The sequence below is a fragment of the Scyliorhinus torazame genome, chromosome 29 (genome assembly GCF_047496885.1).
Source record: "Scyliorhinus torazame isolate Kashiwa2021f chromosome 29, sScyTor2.1, whole genome shotgun sequence".
Taxonomy (NCBI): Eukaryota; Metazoa; Chordata; class Chondrichthyes; order Carcharhiniformes; family Scyliorhinidae; genus Scyliorhinus; species Scyliorhinus torazame.
The window spans coordinates 1,261,649-1,282,997 of NC_092735.1; the positions used below are offsets into that span (position 1 = coordinate 1,261,649).

General features: G+C 54.0%; 1 protein-coding gene across 2 annotated transcripts in view; it reads right to left on the reverse strand.

Annotated features, from left to right (window-relative positions):
- The window catches only part of xrcc6 (X-ray repair complementing defective repair in Chinese hamster cells 6), a 78,462-nt gene that overhangs the window by 49,688 nt on the left and 7,425 nt on the right, over positions 1-21,349 (reverse strand). For both annotated transcript variants that reach the window (XM_072491968.1, XM_072491967.1), the window contains 3 exons: positions 14,154-14,292; positions 12,179-12,433; positions 11-194 (listed from right to left, as the gene is read on the reverse strand). In XM_072491968.1, the coding sequence (XP_072348069.1) occupies positions 11-194; positions 12,179-12,433; positions 14,154-14,292 (578 nt within the window). The remainder of the gene's footprint in view (positions 1-10; positions 195-12,178; positions 12,434-14,153; positions 14,293-21,349) is intronic.

Here is a 21,349-nt window from a genome sequence, read left to right on the forward strand (position 1 = left end):
GACCTCTGACCTGGTGACAGCCCTTTTCTTGTAGTCCTTGGCCCACACCTTCCGAAGCAGATCATCCAACTTGGCAGACTCCCCGCTTTGCACGGGCGCATCTTCGTCCTCGGGCACACTGACAATGTCACAGTAGAAGAGCGATGTGTCAAAGCCACCTGGCTTCGTCAGATTCAGTAGGTCAAGGACGATACCTGCACACAGACAGGGACAGAAGCAGGGACAATCCGTTCACAACATCGCAGCAAAAAGCACAGCTTGGATTAGAACCATAGTTAGGCCACACTTGGAGTATAGTGTTCAATTCTGGTCGCCACACTACCAGAAGGATGTGGAGGCTTTAGAGAGGGTGCAGAAGAGATTTACCAGAATGTTGCCTGGTATGGAGGGCATTAGCTATGAGGAGCGATTGAATAAACTCGGTTTGTTCTCACTGGAACGAAGGAGGTTGAGGGGCGACCTGATAGAGGTATACAAAATTATGAGGGGCATTGACAGAGTGGATAGTCAGAGGCTTTTCCCCAGGGTAGAGGGGTCAATTACTAGGGGGCATAGGTTTAAGGTGCGAGGGGCAAGGTTTAGAGTAGATGTACGAGGCAAGTTTTTTACGCAGAGGGTAGTGGGTGCCTGCAACTCGCTACCGGAGGAGGTGGTGGAAGCAGGGACGATACTGACATTTAAGGGGCATCTTGACAAATACACGAATAGGATGGGAATAGAGGGATACGGACCCAGGAAGTGTAGAAGATTGTAGTTTAGTCGGGCAGCATGGTCGGCACGGGCTTGGAGGGCCGAAGGGCCTGTTCCTGTGCTGTACATTTCTTTGTTCTTTGTTGTTCTATTATTGCGGTGAAGATAATGGGCAAGATCCCCTGGCCTCCCTGTGGGGCCCCCTGGCCGCCCTGTGGGACCCCCTGGCCGCCCTGTGGGACCCCCGGGCCTACCTGTGGGACCCCCCTGGCCTCCCTGTGGGACCCCTGGCCTCCCTGTGGGACCCCCGGTCTCCCTGTGGGACCCCCTGGCCTCCCTGTGGGACCCCCTGGCCTCCCTGTGGGACCCCCTGGCCTCCCTGTGGGACCCCCTGGCCTCCCTGTGGGACCCCCTGGCCTCCCTGTGGGACCCCCTGGCCTCCCTGTGGGACCCCCTGGCCTCCCTGTGGGACCCCCTGGCCTCCCTGTGGGACCCCCTGGCCTCCCTGTGGGACCCCCTGGCCTCCCTGTGGGACCCCCTGGCCTCCCTGTGGGACCCCCTGGCCTCCCTGTGGGACCCCCTGGCCTCCCTGTGGGACCCCCTGGCCTCCCTGTGGGACCCCCTGGCCTCCCTGTGGGACCCCCTGGCCTCCCTGTGGGACCCCCTGGCCTCCCTGTGGGACCCCCTGGCCTCCCTGTGGGACCCCCTGGCCTCCCTGTGGGACCCCCTGGCCTCTCTGTGGGACCCCCTGGCCTCCCTGTGGGACCCCTGGCCTCCCTGTGGGACGCCCGGCCTCCCTGTGGGACGCCCGGCCTCCCTGTGGGGTCCCCGGCCACCCTGTCGGACCCCCTGGCCTCCCTGTGGGACCCCTGGCCTCCCTGTGGGACCCCCTGGCCTCCCTGTGGGACCCCCTGGCCTCCCTGTGGGACCCCCTGGCCTCCCTGTGGGACCCCCTGGCCTCCCTGTGGGACCCCCTGGCCTCCCTGTGGGACCCCCTGGCCTCCCTGTGGGACCCCCTGGCCTCCCTGTGGGACCCCCTGGCCTCCCTGTGGGACCCCCTGGCCTCCCTGTGGGACCCCCTGGACTCCCTGTGGGACCCCCTGGCCCTGTGGGACCCCCTGGCCGCCCTGTGGGACCCCCATGGCCTCCCTGTGGGACCCCCATGGCCTCCCTGTGGGACCCCATGGCCTCCTTGTGGGACCCCATGGCCTCCCTGTGGGACCCCATGGCCTCCCTGTGGGACCCCATGGCCTCCCTGTGGGACCCCATGGCCTCCCTGTGGGACCCCATGGCCTCCCTGTGGGACCCCATGGCCTCTCTGTGGGACCCCCTGGCCCTGTGGGACCCCTGGCCCTGTGGGACCCCCTGGCCTCCCTGTGGGACCCCATGGCCTCCCTGTGGGACCCCATGGCCTCCCTGTGGGACCCCATGGCCTCTCTGTGGGACCCCTGGCCCTGTGGGACCCCTGGCCCTGTGGGACCCCCTGGCCTCCCTGTGGGATGCTCTGGTCCCGTCGCTATCAATGGGGTTCCTCAGCGCAGGTCACCTGGAAACCCACCCTCTCAGTGGGACCGGAACATTTCGCTCGCACGATTAGCCAGAAGCTCTCGCCCAAGAGTTAAAATTCTTAATTGGGGCAAGGCCAATTTTGATGGTATCAGACAGGAACTTGCAGAGGTAGATTGGGGGAGACTGTTGGCAGGCAAAGGGACGGCTGGTAAATGGGAGGCTTTTAAAAATGTGTTAACCAGGGTGCAGGGTAAGCACATTCCCTTTAGAGTGAAGGGCAAGGCTGGTAGAAGTAGGGAACCCTGGATGACTCGAGATATTGAGACTCTGGTCAAAAAGAAGAAGGAGGCATATGACGTACATAAGCAACTGGGATCAAGTGGATCCCTTGAAGAGTATAGAGATTGTCGAAATAGAGTTAAGAGGGAAATCAGGAGGGCAAAAAGGGGACATGAAATTGCTTTGGCAAATAATGCAAGGGAGAATCCAAAGAGATTCTACAGATACATAAAGGGGAAAAGAGTAACTAGGGACAGAGTAGGGCCTCTTAAGGATCAACAAGGGCATCTATGTGCAGAGCCACAAGAGTTGGGTGAGATCCTGAATGAATATTTCTTATCGGTATTCACGGTGGAGAAAGGCATGGATGTTAGGAAACTAAGGGAAATAAATAGTGATGTCTTGAGAAGTGTGCATATTACAGAGGAGGAGGTGCTGGAAGTCTTAAAGCGCATCAAGGTAGATAAATCCCCGGGACCTGATGAAATGTATCCCAGGGTGTTGTGGGAGGCTAGGGAGGAAATTGCGGGTCCCCTAACAGAGATATTTGAATCATCGGCAGCCACAGGTGAGGTGCCTGAAGATTGGAGAGTGGCGAATGTTGTGCCCTTGTTTAAGAAGGGCAGCAGGGAAAAGCCTGGGAACTACAGACCGATGAGCCTAACGTCTGTAGTAGGTAAGTTGCTGGAAGGTATTCTGAGAGACAGGATCTACAAGCATTTAGAGAGGCAAGGACTGATTCGGGGCAGTCAGCATGGCTTTGTGCGTGGAAAATCATGTCTCACAAATTTGATTTGAGTTTTTTGAGGGGGTGACCAAGGAGGTAGATGAGGGCAGTGCAGTAGACGTTGTCTACATGGACTTTAGCAAAGCCTTTGACAAGGTACCGCATGGTAGGTTGTTGCAGAAGGTTAAAGCTCACGGGATCCAGGGTGAGGTTGCCAATTGGATTCAAAATTGGCTGGACGACAGAAGGCAGAGGGTGGTTGTAGAGGGTTGTTTTTCAAACTGGAGGCCTGTGACCAGTGGTGTGCCTCAGGGATCGGTGCTGGGTCCACTGTTATTTGTGATTTATATTAATGATTTGGATGAGAATTTAGGAGGCATGGTTAGTAAGTTTGCAGATGACACCAAGATTGGTGGCACAGTGGATAGTGAAGAAGGTTATCTAGGATTGCAACGGGATCTTGATCAATTAGGCCAGTGGGCCGACGAATGGCAGATGGAGTTTAATTTAGATAAATGTGAGGTGATGCATTTTGGCAGATCGAATCAGGCCAGGACCTACTCAGTTAATGGTATGGCGTTGGGGAGAGTTATAGAACAAAGAGATCTAGGAGTACAGGTTCATAGCTCCTTGAAGGTGGAGTCGCAGGTGGACAGGGTGGTGAAGAAGGCATTCGGCATGCTTGGTTTCATTGGTCAGAACATTGAATACAGGAGTTGGGACGTCTTGTTGAAGTTGTACAAGACATTGGTACGGCCACACTTGGAATACTGTGTGCAGTTCTGGTCACCCTATTATAGAAAGGATATTATTAAACTGGAAAGAGTGCAGAAAAGATTTACTAGGATGTTGCCGGGACTTGATGGTTTGAGTTATAAGGAGAGGCTGGATAGACTGGGACTTTTTTCCCTGGAGCGTAGGAGGCTTAGGGGTGAACTTATAGAGGTCTATAAAATAATGAGGGGCATAGATAAGGTAGATAGTCAACATCTTTTCCCAAAGGTAGGGGAGTCTAAAACTAGAGGGCATAGGTTTAAGGTGAGAGGGGAGAGATTCAGAAGGGCCCAGAGGAGCAATTTCTTCACTCAGAGGGTAGTGAGTGTCTGGAATGTGCTGCCAGAGGTAGTAGTAGAGGCGGGTACAATTGTGTCTTTTAAAAAGCATTTAGATAGTTACATGGGTAAGATGGGTATAGAGGGTTATGGGCCAAGTGCGGGCAACTGGGACTAGCTTAATGGTAAAAGCTGGGCGGCATGGACTGGTTGGGCCGAAGGGCCTGTTTCCATGCTGTAAACTTCTATGATTCTATGATCTTATAACAAAAGGAATTGACAATTTTCTCTCCAACGCTACTCCGATCCTGTGCGGTGGGGCCGGATGAGGGGCTGGATCCTCCGCCAGCGGCCTGCTCCCGGGGGGCTCCCGACGGCGGGGGGCTGTCCCACACGGAGAAACCCCACTGACCGGCCGGCAAAAGGCAGCGTCCCAGCGGTGAGACAGAAATGTGGGGCGGCGGGGCGGAGAATCCAGCCCCTGGTTCATGACGTGGGGAGAGAGTTTGTGATGTCCAGAAGATCAGGTTCTAGATTAAATCTGTTCTCGGTGATCCCCTGGGCTGGGTTTCATTGGCTCACGGGGTTGACCTCGATTCCAAGACTGTGTTAGTGGGTGTGGGGGCGGGGTGGGGAAGTGGGGGCGGGGTGGGGAAGTGGGGGCGGGGTGGGGAAGTGGGGGCGGGGTGGGGAAGTGTTAGTGGGTGTGGGGGCGGGGTGGGGAAGTGGGGGCGGGGTGGGGAAGTGGGGGCGGGGTGGGGAAGTGGGGGCGGGGTGGGGAAGTGGGGGCGGGGTGGGGAAGTGGGGGCGGGGTGGGGAAGTGGGGGCGGGGTGGGGAAGTGGGGGCGGGGTGGGGAAGTGGAGGCGGGGTGGGGAAGTGGGGGCGGGGTGGGGGCGGGGTGGGGAAGTGGGGGCGGGGTGAGGAAGTGAGGGCGGGGTGGGGAAGTGGGGGCGGGGTGGGAAAGTGTTAGTGGGTGTGGGGGCGGGGTGGGGAAGTGGGGGCGGGGTGGGGAAGTGGGGGTGGGGTGGGGAAGTGGGGGCGGGGTGGGGAAGTGGGGGCGGGGTGGGGAAGCGGGGTGGGGAAGTGGGGGCGGGGTGGGGAAGTGGGGGCGGGGTGGGGAAGTGGGGGCGGGGTGGGGAAGTGGGGGCGGGGTGGGGAAGTGAGGGCGGGGTGGGGAAGTGGGGGCGGGGTGGGGAAGTGTTAGTGGGTGTGGGGGCGGGGTGGGGAAGTGGGGGCGGGGTGGGGAAGTGGGGGCGGGGTGGGGAAGTGGGGGCGGGGTGGGGAAGTGGGGGCGGGGTGGGGAAGCGGGGTGGGGAAGTGGGGGCGGGGTGGGGAAGTGGGGGCGGGGTGGGGAAGTGGGGGCGGGGTGGGGAAGTGGGGGCGGGGTGGGGAAGTGGGGGCGGGGTGGGGAAGTGGGGGCGGGGTGGGGAAGTGGGGGCGGGGTGGGGAAGTGGGGGCGGGGTGGGGAAGTGGGGGCGGGGTGGGGAAGTGGGGGCGGGGTGGGGAAGTGGGGGCGGGGTGGGGAAGTGGGGGCGGGGTGGGGAAGTGGGGGCGGGGTGGGGAAGTGGGGGCGGGGTGGGGAAGTGGGGGCGGGGTGGGGAAGTGGGGGCGGGGTGGGGAAGTGGGGGCGGGGTGGGGAAGTGGGGGCGGGGTGGGGAAGTGGGGGCGGGGTGGGGAAGTGGGGGCGGAGTGGGGAAGTGGGGGCGGAGTGGGGAAGTGGGGGCGGAGTGGGGAAGTGGGGGCGGGGTGGGGAAGTGGGGGCGGGGTGGGGAAGTGGGGGCGGGGTGGGGAAGTGGGGGCGGAGTGGGGAAGTGGGGGCGGGGTGGGGAAGTGGGGGCGGGGTGGGGAAGTGGGGGCGGAGTGGGGAAGTGGGGGCGGAGTGGGGAAGTGGGGGCGGGGTGGGGTAGTGGGGGCGGGGTGGGGTAGTGGGGGCGGGGTGGGGAAGTGGGGGTGGGGAGGGGAAGTGGGGGCGGGGTGGGCAAGTGTCCAGTTCTGGCCGTCGTACCGTCACGGTTTTGGGCAGGCTGCTACCGACCAGCAGGTTTGTCCGTTCCCGAGTTTCAGATGCTGGGCATCCTCCACGGGACCCGGCGCCGTGTGTGGGTCAGCACAGTGGAAGCAGAAAAGGGAATAGAACATAGATCATAGAAAAATACAGCACAGAACAGGCCCTTCGGCCCACGATGTTGTGCCGAACCTTTGTCCTAGATTAATCATAGATTATCATTGAATTTACAGTGCAGAAGGAGGCCATTCGGCCCTTTGAGTCTGCACCGGCTCTTGGAAAGAGCACCATACCCAAACTCAACACCTCCACCCAACACCAAGGGCAATTTGGACATTAAGGGCAATTTATCATTGGCCAATTCACCTAACCCGCACATCTTTGGATTGTGGGAGGAAACCGGAGCACCCGGAGGAAACCCACGCAGACACGGGGAGGACGTGCAGACTCCGCACAGACAATGACCCAAGCCGGAATCGAACTTGGGACCATGGAGCTGTGAAGCAATTGCGCTATCCACAATGCTACCGTGCTGCCCTTAAGAACAAATAAATCTACACTATATCATTTTACCGTCATCCATGTGCCTATCCAATAGCTGCTTGAAGGTCCCTAATGTTTCCGACTCAACTACTTCCACAGGCAGTGCATTCCATGCCCCCACTACTCTCTGGGTAAAGAACCTACCTCTGATATCCCTCCTATATCTTCCACCTTTCACCTTAAATTTATGTCCCCTTGTAATGGTGTGTTCCACCCGGGGAAAAAGTCTCTGACTGTCTACTCTATCTATTCCCCTGATCATCTTATAAACCTCTATCAAGTCGCCCCTCATCCTTCTCCGCTCTAATGAGAAAAGGCCTAGCACCCTCAACCTTTCCTCGTAAGACCTACTCTCCATTCCAGGCAACATCCTGGTAAATCTTCTTTGCACCTTTTCCAGAGCTTCCACATCCTTCCTAAAATGAGGCGACCAGAACTGTACACAGTACTCCAAATGTGGCCTTACCAAAGTTTTGTACAGCTGCATCATCACCTCACGGCTCTTAAATTCAATCCCTCTGTTAATGAACGCGAGCACACCATAGGCCTTCTTCACAGCTCTATCCACTTGAGTGGCAACTTTCAAAGATGTATGAACATAGACCCCAAGATCTCTCTGCTCCTCCACATTGCCAAGAACTCTACCGTTAACCCTATATTCCGCATTCATATTTGTCCTTCCAAAATGGACAACCTCACACTTTTCAGGGTTAAACTCCATCTGCCACTTCTCAGCCCAGCTCTGCATCCTATCTATGTCTCTTTGCAGCCGACAACAGCCCTCCTTACTATCCACAACTCCACCAATCTTCGTATCGTCTGCAAATTTACTGACCCACCCTTCAACTCCCTCATCCAAGTCATTAATGAAAATCACAAACAGCAGAGGACCCAGAACTGATCCCTGCGGTACGCCACTGGTAACTGGGATCCAGGCTGAATATTTGCCATCCACCACCACTCTCTGACTTCTATCGGTTAGCCAGTTCGTTATCCAACTGGCCAAATTTCCCACTATGTTAAAGAATGTTAGCTGAAACTCCAATACTCAGAACAACAAATAATCAAATGGGAGTAGAGTGGGTCTACAACTAGTATTTTAAACATAAATATGGGCAACGACGTGGGCATGGATATTGAGCGAGCTGAAGTGAACTGGGATGAATAGAGAAGCAATGGCACAGGTTTAAGGGGATATTTCAGAACACTCAGAATATTCCTACAACAAAGAAAAAGTCGAAGACAGGGAGGTGCCAACCATGGTTAACTAAAGAAGTTAAGGAAAGTGTCAAACTTAAGGAAAAAGCACAAAGATGACCGGTCGTAAGGATGGCAGAGGATGACAAAAAGGTTAATCAGGAGAAAGAGTTAAAGAGGTGAGTGTAGGTCCCCTGGAGAGTGAGAATGGGGCTAATAGGAGATAATAGGAAAATGGAAGATGAAAGGAACAGATATTTTGCTTCTGTATTCACTATAGAGGGTACAAGGAACATTCCAGGAATAACTACTAATCGAGAGGTAATGAGGGACCTACTTGTGACAATAATAAAGATTATTATTATTTAGAAAATAGTCTGTGCCTCCATTCTTCCAGTACGAAGTCTTACAACACCAGGTTAAAGTCCAACAGGTTTGTTTCGATGTCACTAGCTTTCGGAGCGCTGCTCCTTCCTCAGGTGAATGGAAGGCATCTCCACTCCATTCTTCCAACCAGTGCAAAACCTCACAATTTTCCACATTGTTTTCCGCCTGCCACTTCTCTGCCCGCTCTCCCAGCCTGTCCAAATCCTTCTGCAGCCCCCCTGCCTCCTCAATACTACCTGTTTGTATGAAGCACAATTTTCAATCTTGTCAAATTTTCAATGGTGTAAAATCCCTCCGTTGCCTTGGCCCTACCCATCTCTGTCATCTCTAGAAGACTTACAGCCCTCTGAGGTGTCTGTGCTCTTCACGCTTCTCCAGGACCCAGGAGACGCTGTGTGATCACTGTGATTGCTGACCTAGTCACAGTCATTTCTTATATTAAAGAACATAGAACATAGAATGATACAGCGCAGTACAGGCCCTTCGGCCCACGATGTTGCACCGAAACAAAAGCCATCTAACCTACACTATGCCATTATCATCCATATGTTTATCCAATAAGCTTTTAAATGCCCTCAATGTTGGCGAGTTCACTACTGTAGCAGGTAGGGCATTCCACGGCCTCACTACTCTTTGCGTAAAGAACCTACCTCTGACCTCTGTCCTATATCTATTACCCCTCAGTTTAAAGCTATGTCCCCTCGTGCCAGCCATTTCCATCCGCGTGAGAAGGCTCTCACTGTCCACCCTATCCAACCCCCTAATCATTTTGTATGCCTCTATTAAGTCTCCTCTTAACCTTCTTCTCTCCAACGAAAACAACCTCAAGTCCATCAGCCTTTCCTCATAAGATTTTCCCTCCATACCAGGCAACATCCTGGTAAATCTCCTCTGCACCCGCTCCAAAGCCTCCATGTCCTTCCTATAATGCGGTGACCAGAACTGTACGCAATACTCGAAATGCAGCCGTACCAGAGTTTTGTACAGCTGCAACATGACCTCCTGACTCCGGAACTCAATCCCTCTACCAATAAAGGCCAACACTCCATAGGCCTTCTTCACAACCCTATCAACCTGGGTGGCAACTTTCAGGGATCTATGTACATGGACACCTAGATCCCTCTGCTCATCCACACTTCCAAGAACTTTACCATTAGCCAAATATTCCACATTCCTGTTATTCCTTCCAAAGTGAATCACCTCACACTTCTCTACATTAAACTCCATTTGCCACCTCTCAGCCCAGCTCTGCAGCTTATCTATGTCCCTCTGTAACCTGCTACATCCTTCTACATTGTCGACAACACCACCGACTTTAGTATCGTCTGCAAATTTACTCACCCACCCTTCTGCGCCTTCCTCTAGGTCATTGATAAAAATGACAAACAGCAACGGCCCCAGAACAGATCCTTGTGGTACGCCACTTGTAACTGAACTCCATTCTGAACATTTCCCATCAACCACCACCCTCTGTCTTCTTTCAGCTAGCCAATTTCTGATCCACATCTCTAAATCACCCTCAATCCCCAGCCTCCGTATTTTCTGCAAAGCCTACCGTCGGGAACCTTATCAAACGCTTTACTGAAATCCATATACACCACATCAACTGCTCTACCCTCGTCTACCTGTTCAGTCACCTTCTCAAAGAATTCGATAAGGTTTGTGAGGCATGACCTACCCTTCACAAAGCCACGCTGCCTATCCCTGATCATATTATTCCTATCTAGATGATTATAAATCTTGTCTCTTATAATCCCCTCCAAGACTTTACCCACTACAGACGTGAGGCTCACCGGTCTATAGTTGCCGGAGTTGTCTCTGCTCCCCTTTTTGAACAAAGGGACCACATTTGCTATCCTCCAGTCCTCTGGCACTATTCCTGTAGCCAATGATGACATAAAAATCAAAGCCAAAGGTCCAGCAATCTCTTCCCTGGCTGCCCAGAGAATCCTAGGATAAATCCCATCAGGTCCCGGGGACTTATCTATTTTCAGCCTGTCCAGAATTGCCAACACCTCTTCCCTACGTACCTCAATGCCATCTATTCTAATAGCCTGGGTCTCAGCATTCTCCTCTGGCCTCTTGCGGATCACTCAGTTCCTTCGCTTCACTACTGCCTTCAGCTCTGCAATACGAAAAACCTCCTGAACCTCTTTTTCAAAAAATCTTTATTATTGTCACAAGTAGGCTTACATTAACACTGCGATGAAGTTACTGTGAAAATCCCCTAGTCGCCACTGTTCGGGTACATTAGGGAGAATTCAGAATGTCCAATTCACCTAACAAGCTCGTCTTTCAGGACTGTGGGAGGAAACCGGAGCACCCGGAGGAAACCCACGCAGACACGGGGAGAATGTGCAGACTCCGCACAGACAGTGTCCCAAGCCGGGAATCGAACCCGGGACCGTGGAGTTGTGCAGCAACAGTGCTACCATCCCGCCCATGGGGCGAAATTCTCCCCCAACGGCGCGATGTCCGCCGACTGGCGCCAAAAACGGCGCCAATCAGACGGGCATCGCGCCGGCCCAAAGGTGCGGAATGCTCCGCATCTTTGGGGGCCGAGCCCCAACATTGAGGGGCTAGGCCGACGCCGGAGGGATTTCCGCCCCGCCAGCTGGCGGAAATGGCGTTTGTTGCCCCGCCAGCTGGCGCGGAAATGTGGCGCATGCGCGGGAGCGTCAGCGGCCGTCGACAGTTTCCCGCGCGTGCGCAGTGGGGAGAGTCTCTTCCGCCTCCGCCATGGTGGAGGCCGTGGCGGAAGGGAAAGAGTGCCCCCACGGCACAGGCCCGCCCGCGGATCGGTGGGCCCCGATCGCGGGCCAGGTCACCGTGGGGGCACCCCCCGGGGTCAGATCGCCCCGCGCCCCCCCCCCCAAAGGACCCCGGAGCCCGCCCACGCCGCCTGGTCCCGCCGGTAAATACCAGCTTTGATTTACGCCGGCGGGACAGGCAATTTCTGGGCGGGACTTCGGCCCAGCCGGGCCGGAGAATTGCGCGGGGTGTCCCGCCAACCGGCGCGGCCCGATTCCCGCCCCCGCCCAATCTCCGGTACCGGAGACTTCGGCGGGGGCGGGATTCACGGCGGCCAACGGCCATTCTCCGACCCGGCGGGGGGTCGGAGAATGACGCCCATGGTCTCTGAAACTCGCTTTCTGCCTTACGCTGTTTCATAGAATCTTCCTGACCAAATCTTTAGCCGCCTATCCTTCTGCACCTCAGCAATAAATTTTGTTTTGTTACGTTTCTGTCCGGCTTTTGGATGTTTTGCAGTGTTAAAGGTGCTATAGAAATGCAAGTTATTACTGTTATTGCCCTAGCAGAGAAACAGTAGAGGGGATGGCCAGGGAGTGGTAAACGTCACAAGCTAAGGGAGGGTCAGCAGAGGCCCAGAGGGCCAAGGATCAGCAGCAGCCGTCAGCCAGGTTGGTTGGCAGCGGTTTGAAGGCTCAGGGAGTGTCAGAGACCGGGAGCTGGAGGGCCGGACAGGGAGGGTCATGGAGCCGAATATTCGGCGATCAGGACTGGCAGCAAACAAGGGCAGAGTATATTTATATTTCAAACGTTAGTTCACTTACGGATAAAGGAATTGAGCAATGTTAAATATTTCCACTCACAGGTTGAGAAATGGCCCGGAGATTTGAATGGGACAACCCAATTTGCTTCAAGTTGTTTCACAAAAAGTTATACTTTTCAGGAACAGACCTACACCTCTAAGTGAGGACCGAGTGAGTCACATTTCTTTCAGCCAATTGCTGACTATTGCTGTATGGTAGCAGCAGCTCACCCACCTGTATCTCGGAGGTCACTGGCCTTCGTCCTGGCCATTCGAGCCTTGCTGCTGTCTCCGGTGTGTGGGTCGTCGTTGTTGGTGAACAGCATGATGCGTTTGTGACTCAGTTTGAGCCTGACGTCACTGAAGAGATTGGAACAGACCCACAGGGCGTCACTCAGTGAGCCATCCGTACTGTGGCCGATGTTCTCCTTGAAGGACTTGTTCCCCTTCTCGCCCTCATACTGGTCCAGCTCCAGTACCCGCTTAGCACCTGTGCCCGGACAGATGGAGTCAGGTTAGAACATCAACCAATTCAGCACACTCCAGCTAATGGCATGTCCTCTTTCACACAGATACAAGATGATGACCTCATTGGGAGAGAGGTTTCCAGGAACGTAGTCCCAGGACCCTGGGGGTGGGAACCACCGGCTCCCCCAATCCCCCACCCCAGCCCCAATCCCCCTCCCCCACTCCTCAGCCCCAATCCCTCTCCCCAGCCTCAATCCCCCTCCCCAGCCCCAATCCCCCTCCCCAGCCCCAATCCCCTTCCCCAATCCCCCCCCCCCAGCCCCAACTCCCCTACCCCAGCCCCGTTCCCCCTCCCAGCCCCAATCCGTCCCCAGCCCCCCTCCCCCACTCCCCCTCCTCTGCCCCAATCCCCCTCCCCAGCCCCAACTCCCCCTCCCCAGCCCCAATCCCCCTCCCCAGCGCCAATCTCCCTCCCCTCCCCAGCCCCAACTCCCCTACCCCAGCCCCGTTCCCCCTCCCCAGCCCCAATCCCCCTCCCCAATCCCCCTCCCCAGCCCCAACTCCCCCTCCCCAGCCCCAATCCCCCTCCCCAGCCCCAATCCCCCTCCCCAGCCCCAATCCCCCTCCCCAGCCCCAATCCCCCTCCTCTGCCCCAATCCCCCTCCCCTCCCCAATCCCCCTCCCAGCCCCAACCCCCTACCCCAGCTCCAATTCCCCTCCCCAGCCCCAATCCCCCTCCCCAGCCCCATCCCCCTCCCCAGCCCCAACTCCCCAACCTCAGCCCCAATCCCCCTCCCCCTCCCCAGCCCCAATTCCCCTCCCCAGCTCCAATCCCCCTCCCCAGCCCCAACTCCCCCTCCCCAGCCCCAATCCCCGCCCCAATCTCCCTCCGCAGCCCCAATCCCCCTCCCCAGCCCCAATCCCCCTCCTCTGCCCCAATCCCCCTCCTCTGCCCCAATCCCCCTCCCCCTCCCCAATCCCCCTCCCCCTCCCCAATCCCCCTCCCAGCCCCAATCCCCCTCCTCTGCCCCAATCCCCCTCCTCTGCCCCAATCCCCCTCCTCTGCCCCAATCCCCCTCCCCAATCCCCCTCCCAGCCCCAACCCCCTACCCCAGCTCCAATTCCCCTCCCCAGCTCCAATCCCCCTCCCCAGCCCCAATCGTCCCCCCCAGCCCCAATCCCCCTCCTCAGCCCCAACTCCCCCACCCCAGCCCCAACTCCCCCTCCCCAGCCCCAACTCCCCCTCCCCCATAGGCTCATTTAAAAATGTAAATCAGGATCTCCCCCAGTGTGGCGTTCCGACTGCCGCTAATCTCGTGAGAGCTAACGGCCTCGTTGCGGCACCAAGTCGGGAGCGATGAGGCTGCTCGATCACCTCCATCGAACCTTACAGTCCATAAGGAGGCCATTCTGTCCATCGGGCCTGTTTACTGCTCTGTAAAGCAGTGATCCAGTGAGGAGAGGGTGGGGAAATGTGAACACTACATTTATATAGCGCCTTTCACAATCCCAGATATCCCAAATTACTTTCCAGCCAATCAAATGTTTCTGGAGTGTCTGCCCAGCATCCTGGCCAATAGTTGCTTATCGACCAACATCAGTAAATCAGATTGTTGGGTTATTCAGCTTTGCTGCTGTGTGTCCGACATCACAATTTACACACAGCAAACTCCCGGCTGTGAATGTTGAAGGGAGACACTCCACATCGACAGACAGGCACCGGGTCCGGGAGATAAACTTGCCTGGCGTGTCCAAGTCATGCAGGACATAAACATGCTTGAAGTCCACAGAGTTCTTGTGTTTCTGAGTCCCGAAGAATGTGACAGCCAGCAGGTCCCGGTCGCTGCTGATAATCTTACTGGTGTAGACCCTATGAACACACTGAAAGCAGGAAGTGTCCAATCAGTCAGCAGCAGCACCTTCAACCAATCAAAGCACATTCAGACTAAACCCACCACCTACACATTCACTCCCTCCACCACCAACACACAGTGGCAGCCGTGTGTACCATCTACAAGACGAACTACACCAACTTACTAAAGCTCCTTCAACAGCACTTTCCAAGCCCATGACCGCTACCATCTAGAAAGAGGAGGGAAGCAGTTACCTGGGAACCCAACCTCCTGGAGGTTCTCCTCCAGCCATCCCAACTTGGAAACGTATCGGCCATTCCTGCACTGTCGCTGGGCCAAAGTCCTGGAACTCCCTCCCTAACAGCACAGTGGATGTACATACACCTCAGCAGTTGCAAAAGGCAGCTCACCACCACCTTCTGAAGGGCAATAGGGATGGGTAAGAATCCCTGGCCTTGCCAGTGAGCCCACATGCCAGAAAGGAGTAAATAAATCTTGCAGCTTTCCCAGGCCATTGGTCAGGCTGAGACCTGCTGTACAGTCCCTCCCCCACACACATTGATACACAGTCCCTACCCCCACACACATTGATAGTCTCTACCCCACACACACAACTCCGTCGCTAATTCAGACCCTTCTGGTTTCAAGCCCAATGTTGTTCACTGTCCTCTCATCAACTGGACGCTGACGGATTAGGTCTTGAGATCAACAGCTGATTCCAAATCCCAGCTCTCTCCCAGCCCATCACAAAATAACTTTCCCCCCGCTTTATTTTCAGATTGTTTTAACTCTGTTACAGGTGTGACAGATGAGAGCTAAATACTCATCTCGATATATCCACCTAATTCTCTCTCCCAAATACCGAAAAAATTCATCCTGTAGAAAGAAAATTTACCTTGTGCTGTAACATCTTTGCTACATTTCGTCCATTGCAAATCCCATTTAATATGGAGACTGTTTATGTAAACGGGTCACACTGTAATTGTCAAAGGTGGCACGATATTGCTCTAGATTTGCACTCCCAGCTCGACAGGCTGAACTGCAGGGAAACCCTTAGGGTGGGGGCCGGATTTTTCATTCCCGTTTTCGGGAGCGGGATTGGGGATTCCCACGGCAGTTCCAAACTGCAATTTACGCAGGCAGCATTTCCTATTCTGATCATCTCCATCTCCCCACCAATGACATAACGGCATTTGCCTATAATTATCAGGTCTTTGTGCCTGATCGCCCCCCCCTCAGATTGTTCATCACCTGGGTGTGAGGGTACACTGACGTGAATCACACCTGGGTGTGAGGGTACACTGACGTGAATCACACCTGGGTGTGAGGGTACACTGACGTGAATCACACCTGGGTGTGAGGGTACACTGACATGAATCACACCTAGGTGTGAGGGTACACTGACGTGAATCACACCTGGGTGTGAGGGTACACTGACATGAATCAGGTCACCCTCGACATGCACCTGATGAGCAGAACCCGATGGATGTTGTCATGTGAGAGTACCTTTAAGACATGGATGTTTAAGCAATGTACCTTTAGGAAAACAGTGATGTCAGAGAGTGGGTGGGGCTGAGCTCAGGTCAGCCATTTTGCAGGTTTTTAGTTTAAGTTTGAAAAGAGCTGTGTGTGTGTCTGTGTTGGCAGTGAGCTGGATTTGCTGTGATCTCTGCCATGAAAGACTATCTCTGGATCATTTGGGTGATTTAAACTCATAATAGTGAAGCCTTTAACCTGATGTGATTCTGTTTAAAGGTGTTAAGTCTCTTGGAAGTTTGAAGGAACATTTTAAGGAATTATTTACTGTTGCAATATTTTCCGAGTTATCTTTGAAGTAAGGGGTGTTAAGAGATCCAATGTTTATTTAAGATGTTAAGTTGAGTTCATGGAATAAACAGTGTTTTGTGTTTAAAAACCCACGTGTCCATAATTGTAATCCCACACCTAGGGAACAAGCCGTGTGCTCGGAAAAGCAACAAATACATTAAAGGGAGAGGTTGGTTGAACTCCATGATACATTTTGGGGTTCTGAAAACGCCTCGCCCATAACAATGTGCACAGGTGAATTCCAGACCATGGAGGGAGTGTTCAGTGACGCGGGAGGACAGTACTTGTGTCGGGAGGAAGGTGGGGTTAAAGTTTCTGACCAAAGGCCATCAGCCGGGTGTATTAAATCCACACCCAGTCTCCATGGAGACGGTCTGATCCTTCCAGTATTTCTTGTTTTTATTTCTGGGAGTTTGAACTTGATTTAGATTTTGTCTGAAGGCCCATTTCCCCCGGGTGATTCAGTATTAATTGGCTTTCCTCATTAGATATCTTCCTGTAGTTCCTGACCACTTTTTCGACGGTACATTTTCTTCGCAGTCTTTTGGAAAAACAACGGGACAAGTTCAAAAACTTTTTTTTCGGCAAATATGTCTTTTGAATGTTTTTAACACAGTAAGAAGTCTTACAACACCAGGTTAAAGTCCAACAGGTTTGTTTCAAATCACTAGCTTTCGGAGCGCTGCTCCTTCCTCAGGTGTTTTTAAAAAGAGGGACTGTGTGTGTCTGTGTGTGTGTCTGCATCTGTCTGTCCGTGTATGTGTGTGTGTGTGTCTGTGTGTGTCTGTGTGTGTGTCTGTGTCTGTGTGTGTGTGTCTGTGTGTGTGTGTGTGTGACTGTGTGTGTGTCTGTGTGTGTCTGTCCATGTGTCTGTGTGTGTCTGTGTGTGTCTGTGTGTGTGTCTGTGTGTGTGTGTGTGTGTGTCTGTGTGTGTGTCTGTGTCTGTGTGTGTGTGTCTGTGTGTGTGTCTGTGCGTGCCTGTGCGTGTCTGTGTGTGTCTGTGCGTGTCCGTGTATGTGTGTGTGTGTGTCTGTGTGTGTGTCTGTGTGTGTGTGTCTGTGTGTGTGTGTGTCTGTGTGTGTGTGTGTCTGTGTGTGTGTGTCTGTGTGTGTGTGTGTGTGTGTGACTGTGTGTGTGTCTGTCCATGTATGTGTGTGTGTGTCATCGAATCATAGAATTTACAGTGTTAGGAGGTCATTCGGCCCATCGAGTCTGCACCGGCTCTTGGAAAGAGCACACTACCCAAGCCCACACCTCCACCCTATCCCCATAACCCAGTCACCCCATCTAACCTTTTTGGACACTAAGGGCAATTTATTATTGGCAATCGACCTAACCTGCACGTCTTTGGACTGTGGGAGGAAACTGGAGCACCCGGAGGAAACCCACGCAGACACGGGGAGAACATGCAGACTCCGCATAGACAGTGACCCAAGCCGGGAATCGAACCTGGGACCCTGGAGTTGTGAAGTAATTGTGCGAACCACTGGGCTACCATGCTGCCCTGTCTGTGTGTGTGTGTGAGAACAAAGAACAAAGAAATGTACAGCACAGGAACAGGCCCTTCGGCCCTCCAAGCCCGTGCCGACCATGCTGCCCGACTAAACTACAATCTTCCACACTTCCTGGGTCCGTATCCCTCTATTCCCATCCTATTCATGTATTTGTCAAGATGCCCCTTAAACGTCACTATCGTCCCTGCTTCCACCACCTCCTCCGGTTGAGTTCCAGGCACCCACTACCCTCTGTGCAAAAAACTTGTCTCGTACATCTACTCTAAACCATGCCCCTCTCACCTTAAACCTATGCCCCCTAGTAATTGACCCCTCTACCCTGGGGAAAAGTCTCTGACTATCCACTCTGTCTATGCCCCTCATAATTTTGTAGACCTCTATCATGTCGCCCCTCAACCTCCGTCGTTCCAGTGAGAACAAACCGAGTTTATTCAACCGCTCCTCATAGCTAATGCCCTCCATACCAGGCAACATTCTGGTAAATCTCTTCTGCACCCTCTCTAAAGCCTCCACATCCTTCTGGTAATGTGGTGACCAGAATTCAACACTATACCTGAGAAAGTACATATTGGCACTGGAGGGAGTGCAGAGGAGATTCACTAGTTTAATCCCAGAATTGAGGGGATTAGATTATGACGAGAGGTTGAGTAGACTGGGACTGTACTCATTGGAGTTTAGAAGGATGCGGGGGGGATCTTATTGAGACATATAAAATTATGAAGGGAATAGATAGGATAGATGCGGGCAGGTTGTTTCCACTGGTCGGGGAAAGCAGAACTAGGGGGCATAGCCTCAAAATAAGGGGAGGTAGATTTAGGACTGAGTGTAGGAGGAACTTCTTCACCCAAAGGGTTGTGAATCGCTGGAATTCCTTGCCCAGTGAAGCAGTTGAGGCTCCCTCTTTAAACGTTTTTAAGAAAAAGATAGATGCCTTTCTAAAGAATAAAGGGATTCGGGGATATGGTGTACGGGCCGGAGAGTGGAGCTGAGACCACAAAGATCAGCCATGATCTCATTAAATGGCGGAGCAGGCTCGAGGGGCCAGATGGCCTACTCCTGTTCCTAGTTCTTATGTTCTAAGTGTGGCCTAACTAAGGTTCTATACAGCTGCAACATGACTTGCCAATTCTTATACTCAATGCCCCGGCCAATGAAGGTAAGCGTGCCGTATGCCTTCTTGACTACCTTCTCCACCAGTGTTGCCCCTTTCAGTGACCTGTGGACCTGTACACCTAGATCTCTCTGACTGTCAATACTCTTTAGGGTTCTACCATTCACTGTATATTCCCTACCTTCATTGACCTTCCAAAATGCATTACCTCACATTTATCCGGAATAAACTCCATCTGCCATCTCTCCACCCAAGTCTCCAAACGATCTAAATCCTGCTGTATCCTCTGACAGTCCTCATCGCTATCCACAATTCCACCAACCTTTGTGTCGTCTGCAAACTTACTAATCAGACCAGTTACATTTTCCTCCCAATCATTTATACATACTACGAACAGCAAAGGTCCCAGCACTGATCCCTGTGGAACACCACTGGTCACAGCCCTCCAATTAGAAAAGCATCCTTCCATTGCTACTCTCTGCCTTCTATGACTTAGCCAGTTCTGTATCCACCTTGCCAGCTCACCCCTGATCCCGTGTGACTTCACCTTTTGTACTAGTCTACCATGAGGGACCTTGTCAAAGGCCTTACTGAAGTCCATATAGACAATATCCACTGCCCCACCTGCATCAATCATCTTTGTGACCTCTTCAAAAAACTCTATCAAGTTAGTGAGACACGACCTCCCCTTCACAAAACCATGCTGCCTCTCACTAATACGTCCATTTGCTTCCAAATGGGAGTAGATCCTGGGCGCGATTCTCCGATCCCCCACCGGGTCGGAGAATCGCCGGGGGTTGGCGTGAATCCCGCCCCGCTAGTTGCCGAATTCTCCGGCACCGGATATTCGGCGGGGGCGGGAATCGCGCCGCGCCGGTTGGCGGCCCCCTCCCCCCCCCCCGGCGATTCTCCGGCCCGGATGGGCCGAAGTCCCGCTGTTGGAATGCCTGTCCTGCCGGCGTGGATTAAACCACCTCTCTTACCGGCGGGACAAGGCGGCGCGGGTGGGCTCCGGGGTCCTGCAGGGCGATCTGGCCCCGGGGGGGGGCCCCCACGGTGGCCTGGCCCGCGATCGGGGCCCACCGATCCGCGGGCGGGCCTGTGCCGTGGGGGCACTCTTTTCCTTCCGCCTTCGCCACGGTCTCCACTATGGCAGAGGCGGAAGAGACCCCCTCCACTGCGCATGCGCGGGGATGCAGTGAGCGGCCGCTGACGCTCCCGCGCATGCGCCGCCCGGCAAAGTCATTTCCACGCCAGCTGGCGGGGCGGAAATCAGTCCGGCGCGGGCCTAGCCCCTCAAGATAAGGGCTCGGCCACTCAAGGGGCGGCGCGATGCTCGACTGATTCGCACCGTTTTTGGCGCCGGTCGGCGGTCATCGCGCCGACTGCGGAGAATCCCGCCCCTGTCTCGAATTCTCTCCAGTAATTTCCCTACCACTGACGTAAGGCTCACCGGCCTGTATTCACTGGATTATCCTTGCTACCCTTCTTAAACAAAGGAACAACATTGGCTATTCTCCAGTCCTCTGGGACATCACCTGTGTGTGTTTGTGCATGTGTGTATCTGTGTGTGTGTATCTGTGTGTGTGTGTGTATCTGTGTGTGTGTATGTACCTGTGCGTGTATCTGTGTGTGTATCTGTGTGTGTGTATCTGTGTGTGTGTGTACCTGTGTGTGTGTGTGTGTGTACCTGTGTGTGTGTGTGTACCTGTGTGTGTGTGTGTGTATCTGTGTGTGTGTGTGTACCTGTGTGTGTGTGTATCTGTGTGTGTACGTGTGTGTGTGTGTGTGTGTGTACCTGTGTGTGTGTGTATCTGTGTACCTGTGTGTGTGTGTATACCTGTGTGTGTGTGTATCTGTGTGTGTGTGTATCTGTGTGTGTGTGTATCTGTGTGTGTGTGTATCTGTGTGTGTGTGTGTGTATCTGTGTGTGTGTGTGTATCTGTGTGTGTGTGTGTATCTGTGTGTGTGTGTGTGTATGTGTATCTGTGTGTTTTCCCCAGGATAGAGGGGTCTATTACTAGGGGGCATAGGTTTAAGGTGAGAGGGGCAAGGTTTAGAGGAGATGTACGAGGCAGGTTTTCTACACAGAGGGTAGTGGGTGCCTGGAACTCGCTACCGGAGGAGGTGGTGGAAGCAGGGACGATAGTGACATTTAAGGGGCATCTTGACAAATACATGAATAGGATGGGAATAGAGGGATACGGACCCAGGAAGTGTAGAAGATTGTAGTTTAGTCGGGCAGCATGGTCGGCACGGGCTTGGAGGGCCGAAGGGCCTGTTCCTGTGCTGTACATTTCTTTGTTGTTCTTTGTGTGTATCTGTGTGTGTGTGTGTGTGTCTGTGTGTGTGTGTGTGTGTCTGGGCGTGTGTATCTGTGTGTGTGTGTGTGTGTGTGTGTGTGTGTGTGTATCTGTGTGCGTGTGTGTATCTGTGTGTGTGTGTGTGCGTGTGTGTATCTGTGTATCTGTGTGTGTGTGTGCGCATGTGTGCATCTGTGTGTATCTGTGTGCGTGCGTATCTGTGTGTATCTGTGTGTGTGCGTGTGTGTATCTGTGTGTGTGTATCTGTGTGTGTGTGCATGTGTGTATCTGTGTGTGTGTATCTGTGTGTGTGTATCTGTGTGTGTGTGT